The following is a 20,668-nucleotide window of genomic DNA, read 5'->3' as shown; positions in this document are numbered from 1 at the left end:
AAATAATAGAATTTCCCCTCTTTTGGGGGGAATACAATGTAGCTGTAAGGATCGACGCTGGTAGAGACGAGAAGCAGGTACAGGGAGTGAACATATAATTATCAACGGACATGGAACAGGACAGGATAGCGTCTGGCCATCAACACATAATGACATTAATGCAGATACAGGGAACAGAAGGGGGAGCAGACAGTTATAGACAGGACAATCGACAAAAGGAAGGAGTCCATGTGAGTCCAAAGAGCGCTGCTGCGCGTAATGATGGTGACAGGTGCGCGTAATGAAGGGCAGCCCGGTGCCCTCCAGCGCCAGAGAGGGAGAGCGGGAGCAGGCGTGACAGGCGCTCAGTATTTGTATTATTTATTTCATACAAACTTTCTTGCTCATCTTTATCAAATGTGCAAATAATTGACTGACTGACTGTAGATATCTCTAAATCCCCAAAATATCACTGTAACTCTACACATCACTACTGGGACAAGCCAATTTGCCTACCCTAACAACTGCATAAACATAAAGTGTTGCAGTATAACCAACTTGGATTATTGTCATTGGTAAACAGTTCAATACAAACAGAAACATGTATGATGTGTAACTATTTGCTATTTTAAAGTGTTTTTTCATGGTTGCAAAGGCAAGGCAAGGCAAGGCAAAATGCCGGCGCAATTCAAGAACGACCCTTACTCATTATGATCTAAAAATCTAAACGGATTCTGGATCAGCACCCCTAGTCTGAGACGCTCTTTGAATACAAGCCCTGAATTGCTATAGGAAAGGTTAATACAACAGTCATTAGTCAATCTTTCTCGGTGATGTTGTCTTCTATTGGTATCTTCTATTTGTATCTTCTGCAGGTGTGTTCCTCCTTGACCCACCCGTTCAGCTATGACGTCATCCCTCCAGACTCTGAAGTGTGTGTCACAATGTTTAGCAATCAGGTAGGGTGATTGATACCCATCACATTTCATGACATCAACACAAAACCTCTGGTACAGTCTGTTTTGATAAAAACAATGGTACGTTAAATGACTAAATTGAATTTCAGTCTAACAAAACAGGCTTGTAGCAGAGCACCTGTGGAGAATGAGTTGGTAGCACTGTACTTGAGTCCAATTTTATGTCTGCTATACCCATAGAGATCCTGTGGGTGAAAAAGTTCTCTATAAAATCCTATGGCCGCCATATTTCTCTACAGACGCAGAGAGAAGTGCGAGGGAGTGTTCGGATCGGGAAGAAGGACAGGCTGACGTTCCTTGGACAAATTCAGTTGAACCCCTCAAATTTACCTCAGCACAGGGTCAAAGTTCAAGCCAACCTCACCCACCTACTCCAGGTAAGGCAGATTCTATCAGAGGGACATTAAATAATATAAAGAGTATAATATATAATTATAATATAATATACAGTACCAGTCAAAGTTTGGACACACCTACTCATTCAAGAGGTTTTCTTCATTTTTACTATTTTATATATTGTAGAATAATAGTGAAGACATCAACACTATGAAATAACACATATGGAATCAGGTAGTAACCAAAAAAGTGTTAAACAAATCAAAATATATTTTAGATTCTTCAAATTAGCCACCCTTTGCCTTGATGACAGCTTGGTTACTGCATGATTCCATATGTGTTATTTCAAAGTTTTGATGTCTTCACAATTATTCTACAATGTAGATAATAGTAAAAAAAATAAAGAAAAACCCTTGAATGAGTAGGTGTGTCCAAACGTTTGACTGGTACTGTGTTCCATTGAGCAGTGTTATTAATGGCTCTATTTTAACAAACCTAACGCAATGGTCATATCTAAGCGCAGGCGATTGCGTTATAGGTTCAGGGGTGTGTCAGACATATTTTTCATTTTTCACAATTATTGCCGCACTTGTTGGCGTGAAAAGGCTAGGTTTAGATGAATAAAGAAGTTGTGGGTGTGTCCAGGCTTGGCCCCTCACTGACCAATCAGAACGTGCTCCATTGCCAGATATGTGGTTGCTTCAACTGTCTTTTTATGTATTGCCGTGGAATCAACTCCAATTCCAATTTTAGTCTGTTATAGTTTGTTAAATAGCTTACAGAAACGAAAGAACAAAATGTAGACCTATCTTTGCGAAATAGGTTAGCTTGAACCCATTTGCAGTCCACAATGCTCTGAGTAAATGCATGGCTTCAATAGCATTCACACTGATATAGGGGCAAGGCCTACTGTAAATTGCATTATGGCTGAGCATGGACATGCCAAACATGGTCAATAAGCAAGATTAAAGTAATTATTGATAAGCCCTAAAAAGAGAATGAATCATTCTAATGAAATGCTAAACAACAACAACAACAACTTGGCTATGTCACACCCTATTTTTATTATTGGGGGAGGGTAGTTTAATATTCCAGATAGATTGTGATACATTTCCAATCACTCATATGTGTTTTGTAAAGAAAAAATAAACAAATATATATACAGTACCAGTCAAAAGTTTGGACACACTTACTCATTCAAGGGTTTTTCTTTATTTTTACTATGTTCTACATTGTAGAATAATAAATGAAGACATCAAAACGATGAAATAGCACACCAATAAAGTGTTAAACAAATCAAAATAGATTTTAGATTCTTCAAAGTAGCCACCCTTTGCCTTGATGACAGCTTTGCATACGCTTGGCATTCTCTCAACCAGCTTCACCTGGAATGCCTTGCCAACAGTCTTGAAGGAGTTCCCACATATGCTGAGCACTTGTTGCCTGCTTGTTCTTCACCCTGTGGTCCAACTCATCCCAAACCATCTCAATTGGGTTGAGGTCGGGTGATTGTGGAGGCCAGGCCATCTGATGCAGCACTCCATCACACTCCTTCTTGGTCAAATAGCCCTTACACAGCCTGGATGTGTGTTGGGTCATTGTCCTGTTGAAGAAAAAATTATAGTCCCACTAAGCTCAAACTAGATGGGATGGTGTATTTCTGCGGAATGCTGTGGTAGCCATGCTGGTAAAGTGTGCCTTGAATTCTAAATAAATCACAGACAGTGTCACCAGCAAAGCCGCCCCACACCACCGCACCTCCTCCTCCATGATTCACAGTGGGAACCACACATACAGAGATCATCCGTTCACCTACTCTGCGTCTCACGAAGACACAGCGGTTTGGAACCAAAAATCTAAAATATGAACTCATTAGACCAAAGGACTGATTTCCACTGTTCTAATGTCCATTGTTCTTGTTTCTTGGCCAAAGCAAAAATCTTCTTCTTTTTGGTGTCCTTAAGTAGTGGTTTCTTTGCAGCAGTTCGACCACCTCAAATATTTCCACCCCACCAGTTTTCACATGACGAAATTGCAAACTAATGTCTTTTGACACGAGTGCCGCCTTAACACCAGCCCAAAATAGAGCCCTATACAGAGCATTCTGAAAGTATTCAGACCCCTTGACCTTTTCCACATTTTGTGTTACGTTACAGCCTTATTCTTAAATCTACACACAATACCCTATAACTAAATTTTTGCAAATGTATAAAAAAAAATGCAAATATCACACTATTCAGACCCTTTACTCAGTACTTTGTTGAAGCACCTTTGGCAGCGATTACAGCCTCGAGTCTTCTTGGGTATGACGCTACAAGCTTGACACACCTGTATTTAGGGAGTTTCTCCCATTCTTCTCTGCAGATCCTCTCAAGCTCTGTCAGGTTGGATGGGGAGCGTCGTTGCACAGCTATTTTTCAGGTCTCTGGCTGGGCCACAAAAGGACATTCAGAGACTTGTCCCGAAGCCACTGTCTAGGCTGTGTGCTTTGGGTCATTGTTCTGTTGGAAGGTGAACCTTTGCCCCAGTCTGAGGTCCTCACCCTTCTGGAGCAAGTTTACATCAATGACCTCTCTGTACTTTACTCCATTCACCGTTCATCTTTCCTTCGATTCAGACTTCCCTCGATCCAGTCATTGCTGCTAAAAAACTTCCCAACAGCATGATGCTGCTGCCACCACCATGTTTCCCCGTAGGGATGGTGCCAGGTTTCCTCCAGACATGACATTTGGCATTCAGGCTAATGAGTTCAATCTTGGTTTCATCAGACCAGAAAATCTTTTTTCTTATGGTCTGAGAGTCCTTTAGGTACCTCTTGGCAAACTCCAATCGGGCTGTCATGTGCCTTTTACTGAGGAGTGGCTACCGCCTGGCCACTCTACCAGAAAAGTGGACGTTAAATGCTGCAGAATTGTTTTGGTACCCTTCCCCCGATCTGTGCCTCAACACAATCCTGTCTCGGAGCTCAACGGACAATTGCGTCAACCTCATGGCTTGGTTTTTGCTCTGACATGCACTGTCAACTGTGGGACCTTATATAGACAGGTGTGTGCCTTTCCAAATCATGTCCAATCAATTGAATTTACCACAGGTGGACTCCAATCAAGTTGTAGAAACATCTCAAGGCTGATCAATGGAAACAGGATGCACCTGATCTCAATTTTGAGTCTCATAGCAAAGGGTCTGAATACTTATATAAATAAGGTATTTCTGTTTTTTTATTTTTAAATCATTTGCAAAAGTGTCTAAAAATCTGTTTTCGCTTTGTCATTATGGGTTATTGTGTGTAGATTGAAGAGGATGTTTGTTTATTGAATTAATTTTAGAATTAGGCTGTAACGTAAAAACATTCGGAAAAGGGGAAGGGGTCTGAATACTTTCCGAATGCACTGTTTGTGTTGACATTACCAGAAAGGAAGTGTGGAGTTTCATCCCAATAGTGTGAAAAGACTTCTTCATCTTGTCACGTGTGCAGTGATGTGATAAAAACGATAGGGGAATATGATGGATGTCCACTGGGAATTTGATTTCACCTTTCCAAGGAAGGGAGACAAGGAGAGGAAAAAACTATTGTGATGGACCCATGACTTTCTTAGCTATTTCAGTTGAAGCTCCCTTCGTCGGCCATACTGGAAGGAGATGTGTCCTGGACTCCTAACAATAACAGTGTGTTTGATTACCTAGTGAGAGGCAAAGTAGGAATCAACCGGCAGGAGTGTCAGGTAAGAGTAACTATTCATTCACAACTTAAATAAAAAATATTGCTTATTTATGATTACAGCACTTATCAATCATTAACAATGTGTTTTTTTTTCTCCATCAGTTTTCTGTTCATCTGAATGGCTCATCAGACAGAATTGGTCTGTATTCCTCGCTCACACATCCCTTCCAATCCAAGATCCTTAAAACATTGGAGGTGGGTTGCTAATGTGCTTTTTCAAAGGTTGACAATTGAATCCCTTAACTGACGAGGAATATAACATTTAAAAAAAACATGTTGCTTTTTTGTTTTTTGGTCAGCGTATCTCGTGGTTTCTAATGGGTTTAGTAACTTTACTCTTTTGTATTCTCCAGGCCCGGCTCACTGCATACACTTCTATGGTGGACGGCAGAGTGAGCAGCTCTCTCTGTGTGAGGGCTGATGGGAAGGACAGAGCCCTGCTGGAGGCCCAGCTCTCCCACTCCCTACAGAGAGACACCAGAGCCCTGAGTCTACATCTGACCCTGCTCCAGACTTTACTACCTACTACAGCCACGCAGCTGCACCTCAACATGTCTGCCAACATGTCCTCAGATAGGTGAGTGCATTCTCACTAAATCAAATCAAATGTTATTGGCCACATACACATGGTTAACAGATGTTACTGCAGGTAACATCGGAGCTTGTGCTTCTAGCTCCGCCAGTGCAGTAATATCTAACAATATATACCCAATACACACAAATCTAAGTATAGGAATGGAATTAAGAATATTTAAATACTAGTCTATCAAGTAGCTACATACAGTGTGTACTTAGGACAGGTCTGTCTGTCTTAGCCACAGTTTTGCTGTATCCCTCCCCATGCGTTCTCACTCTGTATCCTAATTGTAATCGTTCATAGTACCTCCATACCTTCTCATCTCTCCCTGTCTATCTCCTTCCAGACTCTCCATGCATGGTGCCTATGACCAGGGAGGGGAGGTCCTGCAGGCCCAGGTGGCTGGCTCATTGGAGCACTCCCCTGGTTCCCCGTGGCTCCGGATGGCTGTCAACGGCGGCCTGAGGCACTCCTTACCCAGCCTCACTGCTCTGCCTCCTGCCCTGAGTCTGGAAGGAGCCCTGGGGCAGTCAGACTGGCTCACTGAAGGTATGGATCTATTTGACTTAAGAAGTGATTGAGACTCATTCATCTGGTCTTGTCTCGAGAAGTGCCATGGCGAACCCAGGTTTGTGTATTTTCCATGTTAATGCTGTATAAATGGTGAAACACACGCACACGCACGCACGCACGCATACACACACACACACACACACACACACACACACACAAATGTGTTATTCAGTACTATGAAGTGTACATGTGTGTTGCAGGGCAGCTGAGAGTGACAGTGAGTAAGGCTGTGTACAGTGTGGAGCTGAGTCATCAACAGGACCAAGGAGACACCTGGGAGGAAGAGGATGGCATGCTGGGGAAAGAGCCTGACGCGGCCAGTGATTGGTTGTGTGCTCGGGCAGGGGAGGAGTCTCTGTGTGTGAATGTGAGCCGCCGATTGGGCAGTCAGCCGAGGGGTGGGGTCAACGCACAGCTCGCTCACTCCTCCAGCTGGCTCCACACTGCAGGTGACCCCCTCCATCTGTCACATACTATAGTTACTTTGAGTCTCTACTCCCCCATTCCCTCTTCCCTCTCCTCAGATGTCCTCCTTCTATGCTCCTTTCTCCTCCACACTTTCTGTCTCCTTAGATATCCTCAATAAATATGATAATATGAAACCGTAATCTGTTGTAAAAAATAATGTGTCACATGCCCTGTTTATCATAAGTCTTACATACCCTTTCAAGTATTGTTAAATTACAGAAATCCGCACACATACATTGTGTACCATTGTCTGTCACCAATGTTTTAGGTATACCAGGTAACAGCAGTGCCCAGGTGAGCTGGACCCAGGAGGAGGGGAGGCTCTCAGTGCTGGCAGAACTACAGACCGGAGCTCATGGCCTGAAGGCTGAGTTTGAGAGGGCCAGGACTGGCGGGGCCTCACCACGATGGGAGCTCCAAACCAGGGTACAGCACCAAAGCAAGGCCCTGGTCCAAAGAGGCCTGCCTAGCTCCATCCAGGCTACAGGGCACTATCAGGTGCAGCTTCATCCTCTTCTTCCTCATCCTTTCTCTTCTTTCTCGCTACTCTATTGTTGTTAAGAATGCTGCGTTGAACTTGATTTTGGACATACTCCTGGAGATAACCTATCAAGATATCGAAGAAGATGTATCAACGATGCTTCAAGCTAAGGCTTTTATAAATATAAGAATATAAATGAATTTGATTGTCAGGTTTCAAGCCATGAAAGACATTCATAATTCAGTCTTTACTTCTATGTATTGCAGTATTTTCAGTTGAATATTTACTGAGCAAAATTATTTTCATGACCTCTGACTGTAGGAGGAGACAGAGCGTTTGAGTGCAGGGCTGACCATAGCAGTTGACGAACAGAAGAAGGTGGACGTCCTAGTGGAAGCCGGCAAGGGGAACACCGCCGCCAACCTGACTGTGTCTCTATTGCACCACCTGAGGCAACTCAAAGGAATGATACCTACATCATTGCAGGTGACTAACACATTTGTACATTGGAAAATCGCTCAAAAACACATTTACAACAAGACTCTGATATCACAGTTGTTTTCACTCCAAAGAAGAATAGGAACCGTGCGCTCCAACTCATGTGCCATACTGTCTGTGTTAAATTCCTCCATCTTCTCCCACTGCTCCCCCTTTAATAAACAAACTGTGTCGACGGGGGGTCTCTGTTTTCACAGATGAGCTGCACGGGGTACGCCACCAACGGTGCCGCTAATGACCGCCTCTCGGCCCAGTGCTCCGGAAGCGTCGCCGGTCGACCTGTGGAGGTACGCGCCTTTCGCTCCGAGAGACCACACAGCAGCAGGCTCTGCTACGGCCTAGCGTTAGCCTACCCTAGCATCACCGCACAGGCCAAAGGCTGCTACAGCCCCATGGGTCAGGCCGAGCTCAGGGCTAACCTCACCCACTCCTCCCGGCTACTGCAGCTCTCCCTGGGGCTACCCTCCCACTCTAGCCTCAGGCTTCTGCTCCGGCCTGGGCCTAAGCGATGGGGCCTGGGATTCGGGTCGGTGGTTGGCCCCTGGAGGGTGGACCTTAGTGGGGAGCTGAGGCAGGAGGCGGCAGGGCTCTATGCATGGCACGGCCTGGTTGAGTATGGGACTCCTCATGTCACACACAAGGCCGAGGTTAGAGGTCGTGTTAGGGCAGAGCGGTGGTGTTACCTCTGGGTGGAAGTGAGCGGGGTGTGTGACTCGGTCAGATCCAGCCTGGTGGTGTCGACACAGTGCGGGGGAGAGGTGCGGGTGGCCTGGGTGCGGATCACTGAAGGGGAAGGGGCACTAGCACCAAGCAGGACATCTATGACCATAATAGGAAGCGCTGTGAAAGACGGCCTCAGGGGTACTGTGGATCTTGAAAACAACCAGGATTCTCTCCACTGCCTGTTATCCTTGCTAATGAGAGAAAGACAGGCTGAGCTGGGCTGGACCCTCCACCACCAATGGGCCACTCTCTCTGCCTCCTCCATCCCAGAAAGTGTTGACCTGCACGGGTCAGCCCAGCTCCGACGCGCCTCCCTCTCCGGGAACGCCCGGGTTTCCTTGGACGCCCACTCGGCCAACCTGGACGTCACGGCAACTTGGGAGCCCCTCGGCCAATCCCCAAACGCCGCCCTCAGGGCCGTCCTCCAACATGACCTTGCCACCCTAAAGCATGCTGGGATACCAGAGGACGCCACCCTGAGCGTGTTTGCGGGGCCCACTCAGGCACAGGTGGAGCTGGAGAGTGATACGTGTTCCATGCTGACCCACTGGACTAGTCTACATAGAGGGGAACACAGAAGGACATGGACCCTGGTTGTCCGTCAGCGCTGTAACCTACTTAAGGTAGAGACATAGAAATAAAATTACTAGAACGGGCATACCCATTCTAATCAATGTCATTCTATTTCTATGAGTAGAGCGGTGGAAACATGGCGGGAACAGGAAATCAATCAACCAAATTGATTTTTACAAGTGACCTCAAACATGTTTCCCAGCAACAGGAAGCAGGAAGTGAGGAATCTTCACCAGAAAGATGAGCCTCCGCATTCCTTTACAGCATGGCATATCGCTGACACATGGGTTAATGCTGTCTCACATTTAGAACCCAGGTCCAATCAAATCAAATCACATTTTATTTGTCACATGCGCCCGAATACAGCAGGTGTAGGTAGACCAAACTGTGAAATGCTTACTTACAAGCCCTTAACCAACAATGCAGTTCAAGAAATAGTTAAGAAAATACTTACTGAATAAACTAAAGTAAAAATCTAATCAAAAGTAACACAATAAGATAACAATAACGAGGCTATATACAGGTGTGGGATGTTGTTGATGATGTGTCAGCTCATATGTATCTTTTATAATTATTTGATTTCAGCACAAAAAACTCACACAAAATTAGACAGCCTGTATGCTATTGACTGTCTTATTTAGCCATGAAGTGCTTTGAAAGGCTGGTAATGGCTCACATCAACACCATTATCCCAGAAACCCAAGACCCACTCCAATTGCATACCGCCCCAACAGATCCACAGATGATGCAATCTCTATTGCACTCCACACTGCCCTTTCCCACCTGGACAAAAGGAACACCTACGTGAGAATGCTATTCATTGACTACAGCTCAGCGTTCAACACCATAGTACCCTCAAAGCTCATCACTAAACTAAGGATCCTGGGACTAAACACTTCCCTCTGCAATTGGATCCTGGACTTCCTGACGGGCCGCCCCCAGGTGGTGAGGATAGGTAGCAACACATCTGCCACGCTCATCCTCAACACTGGAGCCCCCTAGGGCTGTGTGCTCAGTCCCCTCCTGTACTCCCTGTTCACCCACGACTGCATGGCCAGGCACAACTCCAACACCATCATTAAGTTTGCAGACGACACAACAGTGGTAGGCCTGATCACCGACAACGACGAGACAGCCTATAGGGAGGAGGTCAGAGACCTGGCCGGGTGGTGCCAGAATAACAACTTATCCCTCAACGTAACCAAGACTAAGGAGATGATTGTGGACTACAGGAAAAGGAGGACCGAGCACACCCCCATTCTCATCGATGGGGCTGTAGTGGAGCAGGTTGAGAGCTTCAAGTTCCTTGGTGTCCACATCACCAACAAACTAGATTGGTCCTAACACAAGAAGACAGTCGTGAAGAGGGCACGACAAAGCCTATTTCCCCTCAGGAAACTAAAAAGATTCGGTATGGGTCCTCAGATCCTCAAAAGGTTCTACAGCTGCAACATCGAGAGCATGGTTGCATCACTGCCTGGTACGGCAATTGCTCTGCCTCGAACCGCAAGGCACAACAGAGGGTTGTGCGTACGGCCCAGTACATCACTGAGGCTAAGCTTCCTGCCATCCAGGACCTCTACACCAGGCGGTTTCACAGGAAGGCCCTAAAAATTGTCAAATACTCACCACAGTCATAGACTGTTCTCTCTACTACCGCATGGCAAGCGGTACCGGAGTGCCAAGTCTAGGACAAAAAGGCTTCTCAACAGTTTTTACCCCCAAGCCATAAGACTCCTGAACAGGTAATCAAATGGCTACATGGACTATTTGCATTGTGTGCCCCCTCCCCGACCCCTCTTTTACACTGCTGCTACTCTCTGTTTATCATATACGCATAGTCACTTTAACCATATCTACATGTACATACTACCTCAATCAGTCTGACTAACCGGTGCCTGTATATAGCCGCACTACTTTTATAGCCTCGCTACTGTTATTTTTCACTGTCTTTTTACTGTTGTTTTTATTTCTTGACTTACCTATTGTTCACTTAATACCTTTTTGCACTGTTGGTTAGAGCCTGTAAGTAAGCATTTCACTGTAAGGTGAAACCTGTTCTATTCGGCGCACATGACAAATAAACTTTGATTTGATTTGATATATTGGTTGTTGTTGCTGACTTTTGGTTTCCCCTCCACAGACTCTCCTCCCTCCGTACTTCTCAGTGAACGGCTCCTTGGTCCGCTCCGGCTGCACCACGCGCCTGGACACACACCTCCACACCGGGGGAGAGGAGAGGGGGGCCGCCAGCCTGGCCTTATCCTCCTGCCTCCCCCAGCTCAGCCTCAGGAGCTCCATCCGTCACTCCCTGGCGGGGCTCCATGCCCTGGGCCTCCCCCCTCGCAGTGCCCTGGTCCTGGGTATCTCGACTGGTGAACGCCCTGGGGTAGGGGTGGAGCTGGAGCTGGGGCAGTGCCGGATCAGGGCTGATTCGGGGGAGAATAAGGCTAACTGGGTCGTCAATGTGACCCACTACTGCCCAGAACTACAGGTAAAGAACACACTGGCCAGGAGAGCACAAACAATTCTGATTCCGCTTACCGATCAGTGGAATCTGATGTGTTAGTGCTGGGCTAAGTTCCATTGTGAGTGCCTGCATGTTTCTGCCTTGGCCAGCTTTTGGGGAAATGGTAAACCTAGTCAGTTGCACAACGGAATGCATTCATCCAAAATGTGTCTTCCGCATTTAACCCAACCCCTCTGAATCAGAGAGGTGCGGGGGGCTGCCTTAATCAACATACGCCAGGAGCAGTTGAAATTGGGGGTTAACTACATTACAAGAACAGAACAGCGGATTTCTTCCACTTTGCCGGCTCTGGTATTTGAACCAGCAACCATTCGTTTACTGGCTCGACGTTCTTAACCACTCGGCTACCTACTGCAGAGTCGGGTTCAATTCCATTTGAATTCCAATCAATTCAGTAAGTAAACCAAATTCCAATTCCACATTTCCCCAATTGAAGAGAATTGGAATTGGAATCTCAGTGCGCTTCCGGAATTGACTGGAATTTCAATGGAATTGACGCCAACCCTGCTGCATCAACAAAGCCTTTCGCTCTGTCTACCGCAAATATCACGGTTTCAACCACGCCCTACAATAACATTGTCTAAGCTATTAATCACCACTGTGGTACAGCCTGATATCTGAGTTATGACTACTTTGATTGTGCTAGCTGGAACCCCAGCTAAGAGATGGTTTTGATGATAATAGGGGGTTGCCTATATATTATCAACACACCCGTCTCCTTTGAAGAACTTCAGAAGGAGTCTTCATCAAAGGCAAACCTCGGGGCTGATTTTTAACTGGGTGTCGCTGTGATAGAACACCAAGGGTGCACCCCAAATGGCACCCTAACAGGGTCAAAAGTTGTGCACTACAGAGGGAATACTGGTTAACAATAGTGTCCTGAATAGGTTGTCATTTGGGACGTAGCCCATAGGATGGTTTGCGAGACCATATGTGTTCTGTCTGGATCAGTGCCCCGTGGTGTTTGTACTAGCAGCGGGAGCTCCTTGTCTCTAATTGTGAGCAGTGTGTGTGTGTGTGTGTGTGATTGACAGAGCTTTGTGGATGCAGCTGGACAGAGGGCTTCGCTTTGTTTACCGTCGAGGGATGGGGAGAGAAAGGAGGAGTGAAAGTGAAGGGAGAGGGGGAGTGAGAGTGAAGATAGAGGGGAAGTGAAAGTGAAGATAGAGGGGAGTGAGAGTGAAGATAGAGGGGGAGTGAAAGTGAAGATAGAGGGGGAGTGAGAGTGAAGATAGAGGGGGAGTGAGAGTGAAGATAGAGGGGGAGTGAAAGTGAAGGGAGAGGGGGAGTGAGAGTGAAGATAGAGGGGGAGTGAGAGTGAAGATAGAGGGGGAGTGAGAGTGAAGATAGAGGGGGAGTGAGAGTGAAGATAGAGGGGGAGTGAAAGTGAAGGGAGAGGGGGAGTGAGAGTGAAGATAGAGGGGGAGTGAGAGTGAAGATAGAGAGGGAGTGAGAGTGAAGATAGAGGGGGAGTGAGAGTGAAGATAGAGGGGGAGTGAGAGTGAAGATAGAGGGGGAGTGAAAGTGAAAATAGAGGGGGAGTGAGAGTGAAGATAGAGGGGGAGCGAGAGAGGAAGTGAGAGTGAAGATAGAGGGGGAGTGAGAGTGAAGATAGAGGGGGAGTGAGAGTGAAGATAGAGGGGGAGTGAAAGTGAAGATAGAGGGGGAGTGAGAGTGAAGATAGAGGGGGAGCGAGAGAGGAAGTGAGAGTGAAGATAGAGGGGGAGTGAGAGTGAAGATAGAGGGGGAGTGAAAGTGAAGATAGAGGGGGAGTGAGAGTGAAGATAGAGGGGGAGCGAGAGAGGAAGTGAGAGTGAAGATAGAGGGGGAGTGAGAGTGAAGATAGAGGGGGAGCGAGAGAGGAAGTGAGAGTGAAGATAGAGGGGGAGTGAGAGTGAAGGGAGAGGGGAAGTGAGAGTGAAGGGAGAGGGGTTGCCTTGAGTTGACAATATGGATAGAAAGGTTTTGTGTCGTTAGAATAATTGAAAACTGCAGTTTTTTTGGAAGTGTGCATTCATGATAGTGCTTTTATAGTGTTGGGATGTGTGGTTAGAGATAGGGTTTGTGTGTATGTACTTCGAGGGACTGCCTATGTGTGTTTTACAGCATGTGTGTATGTGCGAGCGCGTGCACATGCCTGTGTGTCTACATGCACATGAGCCACGCATGCCCATGTATGTACATTTCTCCTCAGAGCACAGGACTCCCTGCATCCCTGGCCTTCCAGGGCCTCCTCTCATTGGTCCCTTGCCAGCTGGCCGTTCACTGTACTCTAAAGATGGACAACCGTGATCTTACTCTGGAGCTGGGCCAGTCCTGCAGTCCGGCAGCACACCTCTCTGGCTCCCTGACACACTCCTTCCCTGGGCTCCGGACCAGGGGCCTCCCCCTGAAGACCAGCATAGAGGCTTGGGCCCCCGAGGGCCCCGGACAGAATGGGGCCCTGTTGATTAAAGCTGGCTCGTGTCATATCAGAGCTAATGGAGACATGGGGTCTAATGGACGGACACAGTGGGCTACGGAGTCAGATTGTCCGTTGCTACAGGTAAGCTATCCTCTTTTTTTCAACTATTGAAATGCAACACGTTATACAGAGAGTATCCTCATTGCAGGCCTATGACTTCCACAGTGAAACCCGAGAGACTGAAAAACAGCTTTATCTCAAGGCCGTCAGACTGCTAAACGGCAGTCACTAACTCAGAGAGGCTGAGGATGCTGCCTACATAGGGACTATCGCTGGCCACTTTAATAAATGTGTCTCTAGTCACTTTAAACAATGCCACTTTAAGAAGGTTAACATATCTTACATTACTCAAATCATATGTATACACTGTACCTTATACCATCTATTGCACCTTGCTTATATATACAGTGCCTTGCGAAAGTATTCGGCCCCCTTGAACTTTGCGACCTTTGCCACATTTCAGGCTTCAAACATAAAGATATAAAACTGTATTTTTTTGTGAAGAATCAACAACAAGTGGGACACAATCATGAAGTGGAAGGACATTTATTGGATATTCCAAACTTTTTTAACAAATCAAAAACTGAAAAATTGGGCGTGCAAAATTATTCAGCCCCCTTAAGTTAATACTTTGTAGCGCCACCTTTTGCTGCGATTACAGCTGTAAGTCGCTTGGGGTATGTCTCTATCAGTTTTGCACATCGAGAGACTGAAATTTTTTCCCATTCCTCCTTGCAAAACAGCTTGAGCTCAGTGAGGTTGGATGGAGAGCATTTGTGAACAGCAGTTTTCAGTTCTTTCCACAGATTCTCGATTGGATTCAGGTCTGGACTTTGACTTGGCCATTCTAACACCTGGATATGTTTATTTTTGAACCATTCCATTGTAGATTTTGCTTTATGTTTTGGATCATTGTCTTGTTGGAAGACAAATCTCCGTCCCAGTCTCAGGTCTTTTGCAGACTCCATCAGGTTTTCTTCCAGAATGGTCCTGTATTTGGCTCCATCCATCTTCCCATCAATTTTAACCATCTTCCCTGTCCCTGCTGAAGAAAAGCAGGCCCAAACCATGATGCTGCCACCACCATGTTTGACAGTGGGGATGGTGTGTTCAGCTGTGTTGCTTTTACGCCAAACATAACGTTTTGCATTGTTGCCAAAAAGTTCAATTTTGGTTTCATCTGACCAGAGCACCTTCTTCCACATGTTTGGTGTGTCTCCCAGGTGGCTTGTGGCAAACTTTAAACAACACTTTTTATGGATATCTTTAAGAAATGGCTTTCTTCTTGCCACTCTTCCATAAAGGCCAGATTTGTGCAATATACGACTGATTGTTGTCCTATGGACAGAGTCTCCCACCTCAGCTGTAGATCTCTGCAGTTCATCCAGAGTGATCATGGGCCTCTTGGCTGCATCTCTGATCAGTCTTCTCCTTGTATGAGCTGAAAGTTTAGAGGGACGGCCAGGTCTTGGTAGATTTGCAGTGGTCTGATACTCCTTCCATTTCAATATTGTCGCTTGCACAGTGCTCCTTGGGATGTTTAAAGCCTGGGAAATCTTTTTGTATCCAAATCCGGCTTTAAACTTCTTCACAACAGTATCTCGGACCTGCCTGGTGTGTTCCTTGTTCTTCATGATGCTCTCTGCGCTTTTAACGGACCTCTGAGACTATCGCAGTGCAGGTGCATTTATACGGAGACTTGATTACACACAGGTGGATTGTATTTATCATCATTAGTCATTTAGGTCAACATTGGATCATTCAGAGATCCTCACTGAACTTCTGGAGAGAGTTTGCTGCACTGAAAGTAAAGGGGCTGAATAATTTTGCACGCCCAATTTTTCAGTTTTTGATTTGTTAAAAAAGTTTGAAATATCCAATAAATGTCATTCCACTTCATGATTGTGTCCCACTTGTTGTTGCTTCTTCACAAAAAAATACAGTTTTATATCTTTATGTTTGAAGCCTGAAATGTGGCAAAAGGTCGCAAAGTTCAAGGGGGCCGAATACTTTCGCAAGGCACTGTACATATTTATATGTACATATTCTTATTCCATCCCTTTAGATTTGTGTGTATTAGGTAGTTGTTGGGGAATTGTTAGATTACTTGTTAGATATTACTGCACTGTTGGAACTAGAAGCACAAGCATTTCGCTACACACGCACTAGCATCTGCCAACCATATGTATGTGACCAATAAAATTTGATTTGATTTAATGTGGAAAGTTTGTAGTTTTCATATCCAACTTACTGTATGTAGCCTAATCTAGTTAGCCCGGTCCCATATCTGTTTGTGCTGCACAGCCAACACCTACAAACAGATCTGGGACATCAAGTAAGTCTCTCTCTTACTGAATATCCATGCCTGAAGAAAGCCATGCAGTTAAATCACAAAATCACACTCCTATCCACCTTTTATTTCCCCAGGGTCTTGACCTCCCCTCCCAGGTCCACCTGAATGGCTCTGTGGGAACAGATGACCACAACATCTGGGTGGCCATTTTGGATGCCAGTGTGGAGGGGCAACAGAGGGGTTCCCTGAGGCTGATCGCAGGGGCCAGGTCTGGGCTGAGGCTAGAGGGACACCTCATTCACAACCTCACGGCCCTTGAGGGGATACCGGGCCAGAGTAGGATAGTGGTGACCGGTAGTGGTAGGGCAGACTCACAGGGCTACGAAACAGAGGTGGAGCTACAGCTGGGGGAATGTGCTGTGAGAGGCTCAGCGACAGTGATGACAAGGGACAACCTGAAGGGGGCAGTGGTGTACCACAACAACTGCACTGCACTACAGGTACCGGCACATTTTGATGAAAGTATTCTATTCTATTCCACTACCAACAACTTTGACACTGTCTCGCACTGGGTACTGATTTCCCCTAAGCACAGAATTAGGATCAGCTTCCCGTCCCTATGTCGTAACCTGAACTATTTGGGTGAAAAGTGCGAAACTGAACTTAGATCAGCTCTTAGGTGCTACTTAATCATACACTGCTATGTTAATAACTACTACCTCTTCATCCATTTTCAACCAATGTTTGATTTGCCGGTCTATAATGTTATATACCAAATATTTTATAGGAATGGGGTAGTCCAGTTAAGATGAAAGTTTCTTGGTCCTTGGTCATCACCCAGACACTCCTAGACACCCATGTCTCCATGGCGATGGATGAAAAGAAACTACAGGCTTTGATGGCACTGAAAACAACAAAGGTAGGCTACTGTTTTTTCCATACATTTCATAATTACAAACATTTCAGTGTTTCGAACGGCCTCTTCCGAACAATGCATGCTCATTGACTGATAAACATAGAGATGAATGAATACATTTCAAGTACTGTGTCTACCTCTGTTTGTGTCTGCCAGGGTTGGCAGGAAGCATCAGCCCATCTCAACCACTCTGTGCCCCTGCTAGAAAGGGTGGGTCTCCCCGCCAATTCTGCCATGACGACCCGCTCAGAGAGCCATGGCAACGGCTCTTACCACGGGCTCCTCCACTGCATCGTGGGAGGCCAACAGGTCACCTGATTGACAGCAGCTGTTTAGAGAGGAAACCACAGAATTAAACACTTTTTTAGGGCCCTGTGCTTTGCGCAATCGTGTGACATATCAATATTTGATCCTGCATTTGAAGCCTTATCCAAAAATGCGAATTCCACCCCAAAAATATAGCAATTGTCTGAGGATGGTACTGGACCAAAAGGGAACAGTTAGATGAAAAAGCTTGAAATAAAGGTTCAAATCCAGGCATGGCACATCACTGCGCAAAATGCAGGGCCCTAAGTATGATGTTGTATCTCTACGGAGAAAACTGCCCTGTTGTAAACTAGGGGGTGAGCGGGGTGCATCGCAATAGTCTAAAGTTGCTTCCTTTCCTAGACTCCTCTCCTTCATCTGCACTGGTCTGTAAACACATTGCATCTTCTTCTTTTTTATACCACAGCGTACATCAGGGAAAGAATGCAAAAGAAGCAATTTTACACTATTGAGATGTACCCTAAGATGCGTCCTTCTTTGCAGTCATCATGAATGTAATAGTGAATGCAATATCATGATTATCCACCATATTCATTTTATCCAATTTCACGTGTCTTTAGTATGTGTATGTGTCCTTATTTATGGTAAACACTTTTATTTTTAGTTCATTGAGGAGATGACCGTAGAGAGGAGTCAAGGGATGGTGAGGGTGAAGAGCATTGTCAATCACACGATGGAACTTCTGAAGAACTGGGGACTGCCAGAGAACAACAGTATCCAGGTTAGCGATGTCAGACTGCTGATCCAAGCCAAACCAACCTGAGTCGAGCTGTACTGGGTTGACCATAGTTGCTGGAACCAGGCTGGAAAGGACAATGTGAAAAAAAAAACAATATCCAAGCCAGCACAGTACGGTTCAGGTTGGCATGATAATGTGAAAAGCGGGTTTAGATTCCTTGGCTTATATATCGATCTGTTTCTCTACTGTATCTTATTAAGTATTTAGTATGATGCCTTTGCTGTGCCTCCAGCTAGAGCTTGGTTCTGGGCAGGTGAGGAACCTGACCATTCAGTCCCAATTTGGAGCTCAGCTAGCAGGACTGGGGCTTCAGCTGAAGGACAGTCCATTGGCTACTGAACTGAGAGGCAACCTGTGGCACAGTTGGCTTTGGCTTGAAGAGAGAGGTTTTCCACAGACGATGGAGGTAAAGAGCTATGCCCAGTCTGAATATCTTTGGCGATATCTTCAGTGAATTGAGTGCGTTTGGCTGTGTGGGTGTTCCTGCAGTACATTTCAATTATCTTCTACTTTACTGATTAGGGGTGAGTTTCCCGAAAACAAACAATGAACTTCATGCTTAATGATTTTCGGGAAACTTGGCCCTGAAAACAAGTGCAGATGAAGGAAAGAAGACAAGGATCCTTGGTCTGATGATCTATCCTTGGTGTAATCCAACCCGCTTTCTCTTGCTCCCCACCCCACCGTCTTTCCTCCCCTTCCCTCTGCCATTTTCCTCTCCTCCTCCTCCTCCCTCTCTCCCAGGCCCTGTGCTCCACACACAGGGTGCTGTCTCAGCTGAGGTCCAGGGCTCACCTCTCCGTGGATGGTCACAGGCTGCTGGGCTCTGGCCTGAACATCAGTTTAGCCGATGGACATCTAGCCATGCTGCTCTCTCTGACCCCTCCCTCATCACCGCGTACAGACTTGCCATATAGTCTGGACACCGCCCTGACCGCCCAATTCACAGGTTAGCACACTAACCCAGCTAACGTCACGGAATGACAGAAAGTGGCCCTATTTGTAACGTGCGCTATCGGTCAAACGTGTCCTATGAATAACGTTCTGTCTTAACCAATCTGTGACATGTCTGGAATCTCCTTGAAGTTCAGTATGCACACAGTTATGCCTTTTCTCCACTAGCCTACTTCTCCTTAGTGCCCTAATTAATTCCCCTCCATAGGGCCCATGAGGAGTGTGTCAGTGGACCTGCACTGTAAGGGGAGACGGGTGCGTGTTGTTGGGGATGTGAGGGGCTGGAGAACCTATGGAGGGTCCAGGGAGGCCAGAGCCACAATACAACACAGCTTACAGGGTCAGACCAGCCCTATTCTACAGGTAGGCTGGCTGACACACACACACACACACACACACACACACACACACACACACACACACACACACACACACACACACACACACACACACAAAATGCTTCCCTAACAGACGTACTGGTAAGGTAGACTGACGTGTGTGTGTGTGTGTGTGTGTGTGTGTGTGTGTGTGTGTGTGTGTAGGTGGAGGCCTGGGGAAGACTGACTGACTCTCAGCTCAGGTGCTCTGTAGCTGTGAACCCTGAGCTCAGCTCCTCTGTGGCCCTCATCATTCAGGGCCATCATCTACCAGACAGGTATGATGACACACACACACACACGGACACACAAACACAAAGCAACATGCGCTTGGTTGATGCTTGTGCTCGTGTCTAGTAAGGAGCTGATGGTGAAGGTGGTCCAGAATATCCCACAGTTGCTGCTCTATCTGCCCACTCAACTCAACGCCAGATCTCAGGTGTGTGGTACTGTGTGTGTGTGTGTGTGTGTGTGTGTGTGTGTGTGTGTGTGTGTGTGTGTGTGTGTGTTCTTTAATTCTCACACCTGCTGCTGCCATTTTCACCGCCGTCATGCTAGCTAGAGAGAGATTGCGTTTAGACAGTTCTGTGGTGCAACTCCAGCTAAAATCGAAACATTTCTGTAAGGCATACGCTCAGAAATAAGGGTTTGATCAAAGAGGAAACTGTAAAAGAGTTGGTTCTTTCGGAGTGTGTCTCGACTACCCGCTGCACAATGGAAATGGTTGACATTTGTTTGCAAGGATGAGACCTCTTCATCAGAAACCATGTCATGTTGATTTCACCAGCGACCGCTTTAATGATTTAAATAGAGTTGAGGGGTCCTCAGCAGAAATCCTTTACTCACGGAAGACACTTGTCCATTGAGATATCCTGCTGGCGCATCAGGAAATGGAATGGTAAGATTTTGCCATGTTTATCATTGTTAAGAAGGTCTGATAAATGACTCAAATGTCAATGTAAAATTCTTAATAGTATTTGGAAATAATCCTCATTGAGTGTTGTTGATGGTAGGAGGCTGTTGTAGACCTAATCTTCTTCTTTTGTTTTTTAGATGAAAAGCACATATGTTGGATGCTACACGTGAAGTCCCAGAAATGACTGTTTGCCTATGACCTGACCCCCTTGTACGATCCATTTGTATGATCATCTGGACAGAGCAA

At 46.1% G+C, this 20,668-nt stretch overlaps 1 protein-coding gene across 1 annotated transcript in view; it reads left to right on the top strand.

Annotated features, from left to right (window-relative positions):
* The window catches only part of apoltp (apolipoprotein lipid transfer particle homolog), a 59,539-nt gene that overhangs the window by 24,925 nt on the left and 13,946 nt on the right, over positions 1–20,668 (top strand). Inside the window, exons 33-53 of the mRNA XM_021614227.3 lie at positions 855–938; positions 1,196–1,333; positions 4,898–5,014; positions 5,116–5,208; positions 5,367–5,590; positions 5,937–6,139; positions 6,364–6,612; positions 6,900–7,129; positions 7,434–7,598; positions 7,808–7,897; positions 11,050–11,400; positions 13,631–13,981; positions 16,328–16,693; positions 16,981–17,112; positions 17,266–17,418; positions 18,041–18,157; positions 18,408–18,581; positions 18,920–19,124; positions 19,338–19,492; positions 19,672–19,784; positions 19,864–19,945. Of these exons, the coding sequence (XP_021469902.3) occupies positions 855–938; positions 1,196–1,333; positions 4,898–5,014; positions 5,116–5,208; positions 5,367–5,590; positions 5,937–6,139; positions 6,364–6,612; positions 6,900–7,129; positions 7,434–7,598; positions 7,808–7,897; positions 11,050–11,400; positions 13,631–13,981; positions 16,328–16,693; positions 16,981–17,112; positions 17,266–17,418; positions 18,041–18,157; positions 18,408–18,581; positions 18,920–19,124; positions 19,338–19,492; positions 19,672–19,784; positions 19,864–19,945 (3,792 nt within the window). The remainder of the gene's footprint in view (positions 1–854; positions 939–1,195; positions 1,334–4,897; positions 5,015–5,115; positions 5,209–5,366; positions 5,591–5,936; positions 6,140–6,363; positions 6,613–6,899; positions 7,130–7,433; positions 7,599–7,807; positions 7,898–11,049; positions 11,401–13,630; positions 13,982–16,327; positions 16,694–16,980; positions 17,113–17,265; positions 17,419–18,040; positions 18,158–18,407; positions 18,582–18,919; positions 19,125–19,337; positions 19,493–19,671; positions 19,785–19,863; positions 19,946–20,668) is intronic.

Source organism: Oncorhynchus mykiss, chromosome 8 (assembly GCF_057628025.1).
Source record: "Oncorhynchus mykiss isolate SJ-2025 chromosome 8, ASM5762802v1, whole genome shotgun sequence".
In the NCBI taxonomy this organism is placed as follows: domain Eukaryota; kingdom Metazoa; phylum Chordata; class Actinopteri; order Salmoniformes; family Salmonidae; genus Oncorhynchus; species Oncorhynchus mykiss.
The sequence above is the reverse complement of the archived record's forward strand: the minus strand, read 5'-3'. Positions and strand labels throughout refer to the sequence as shown.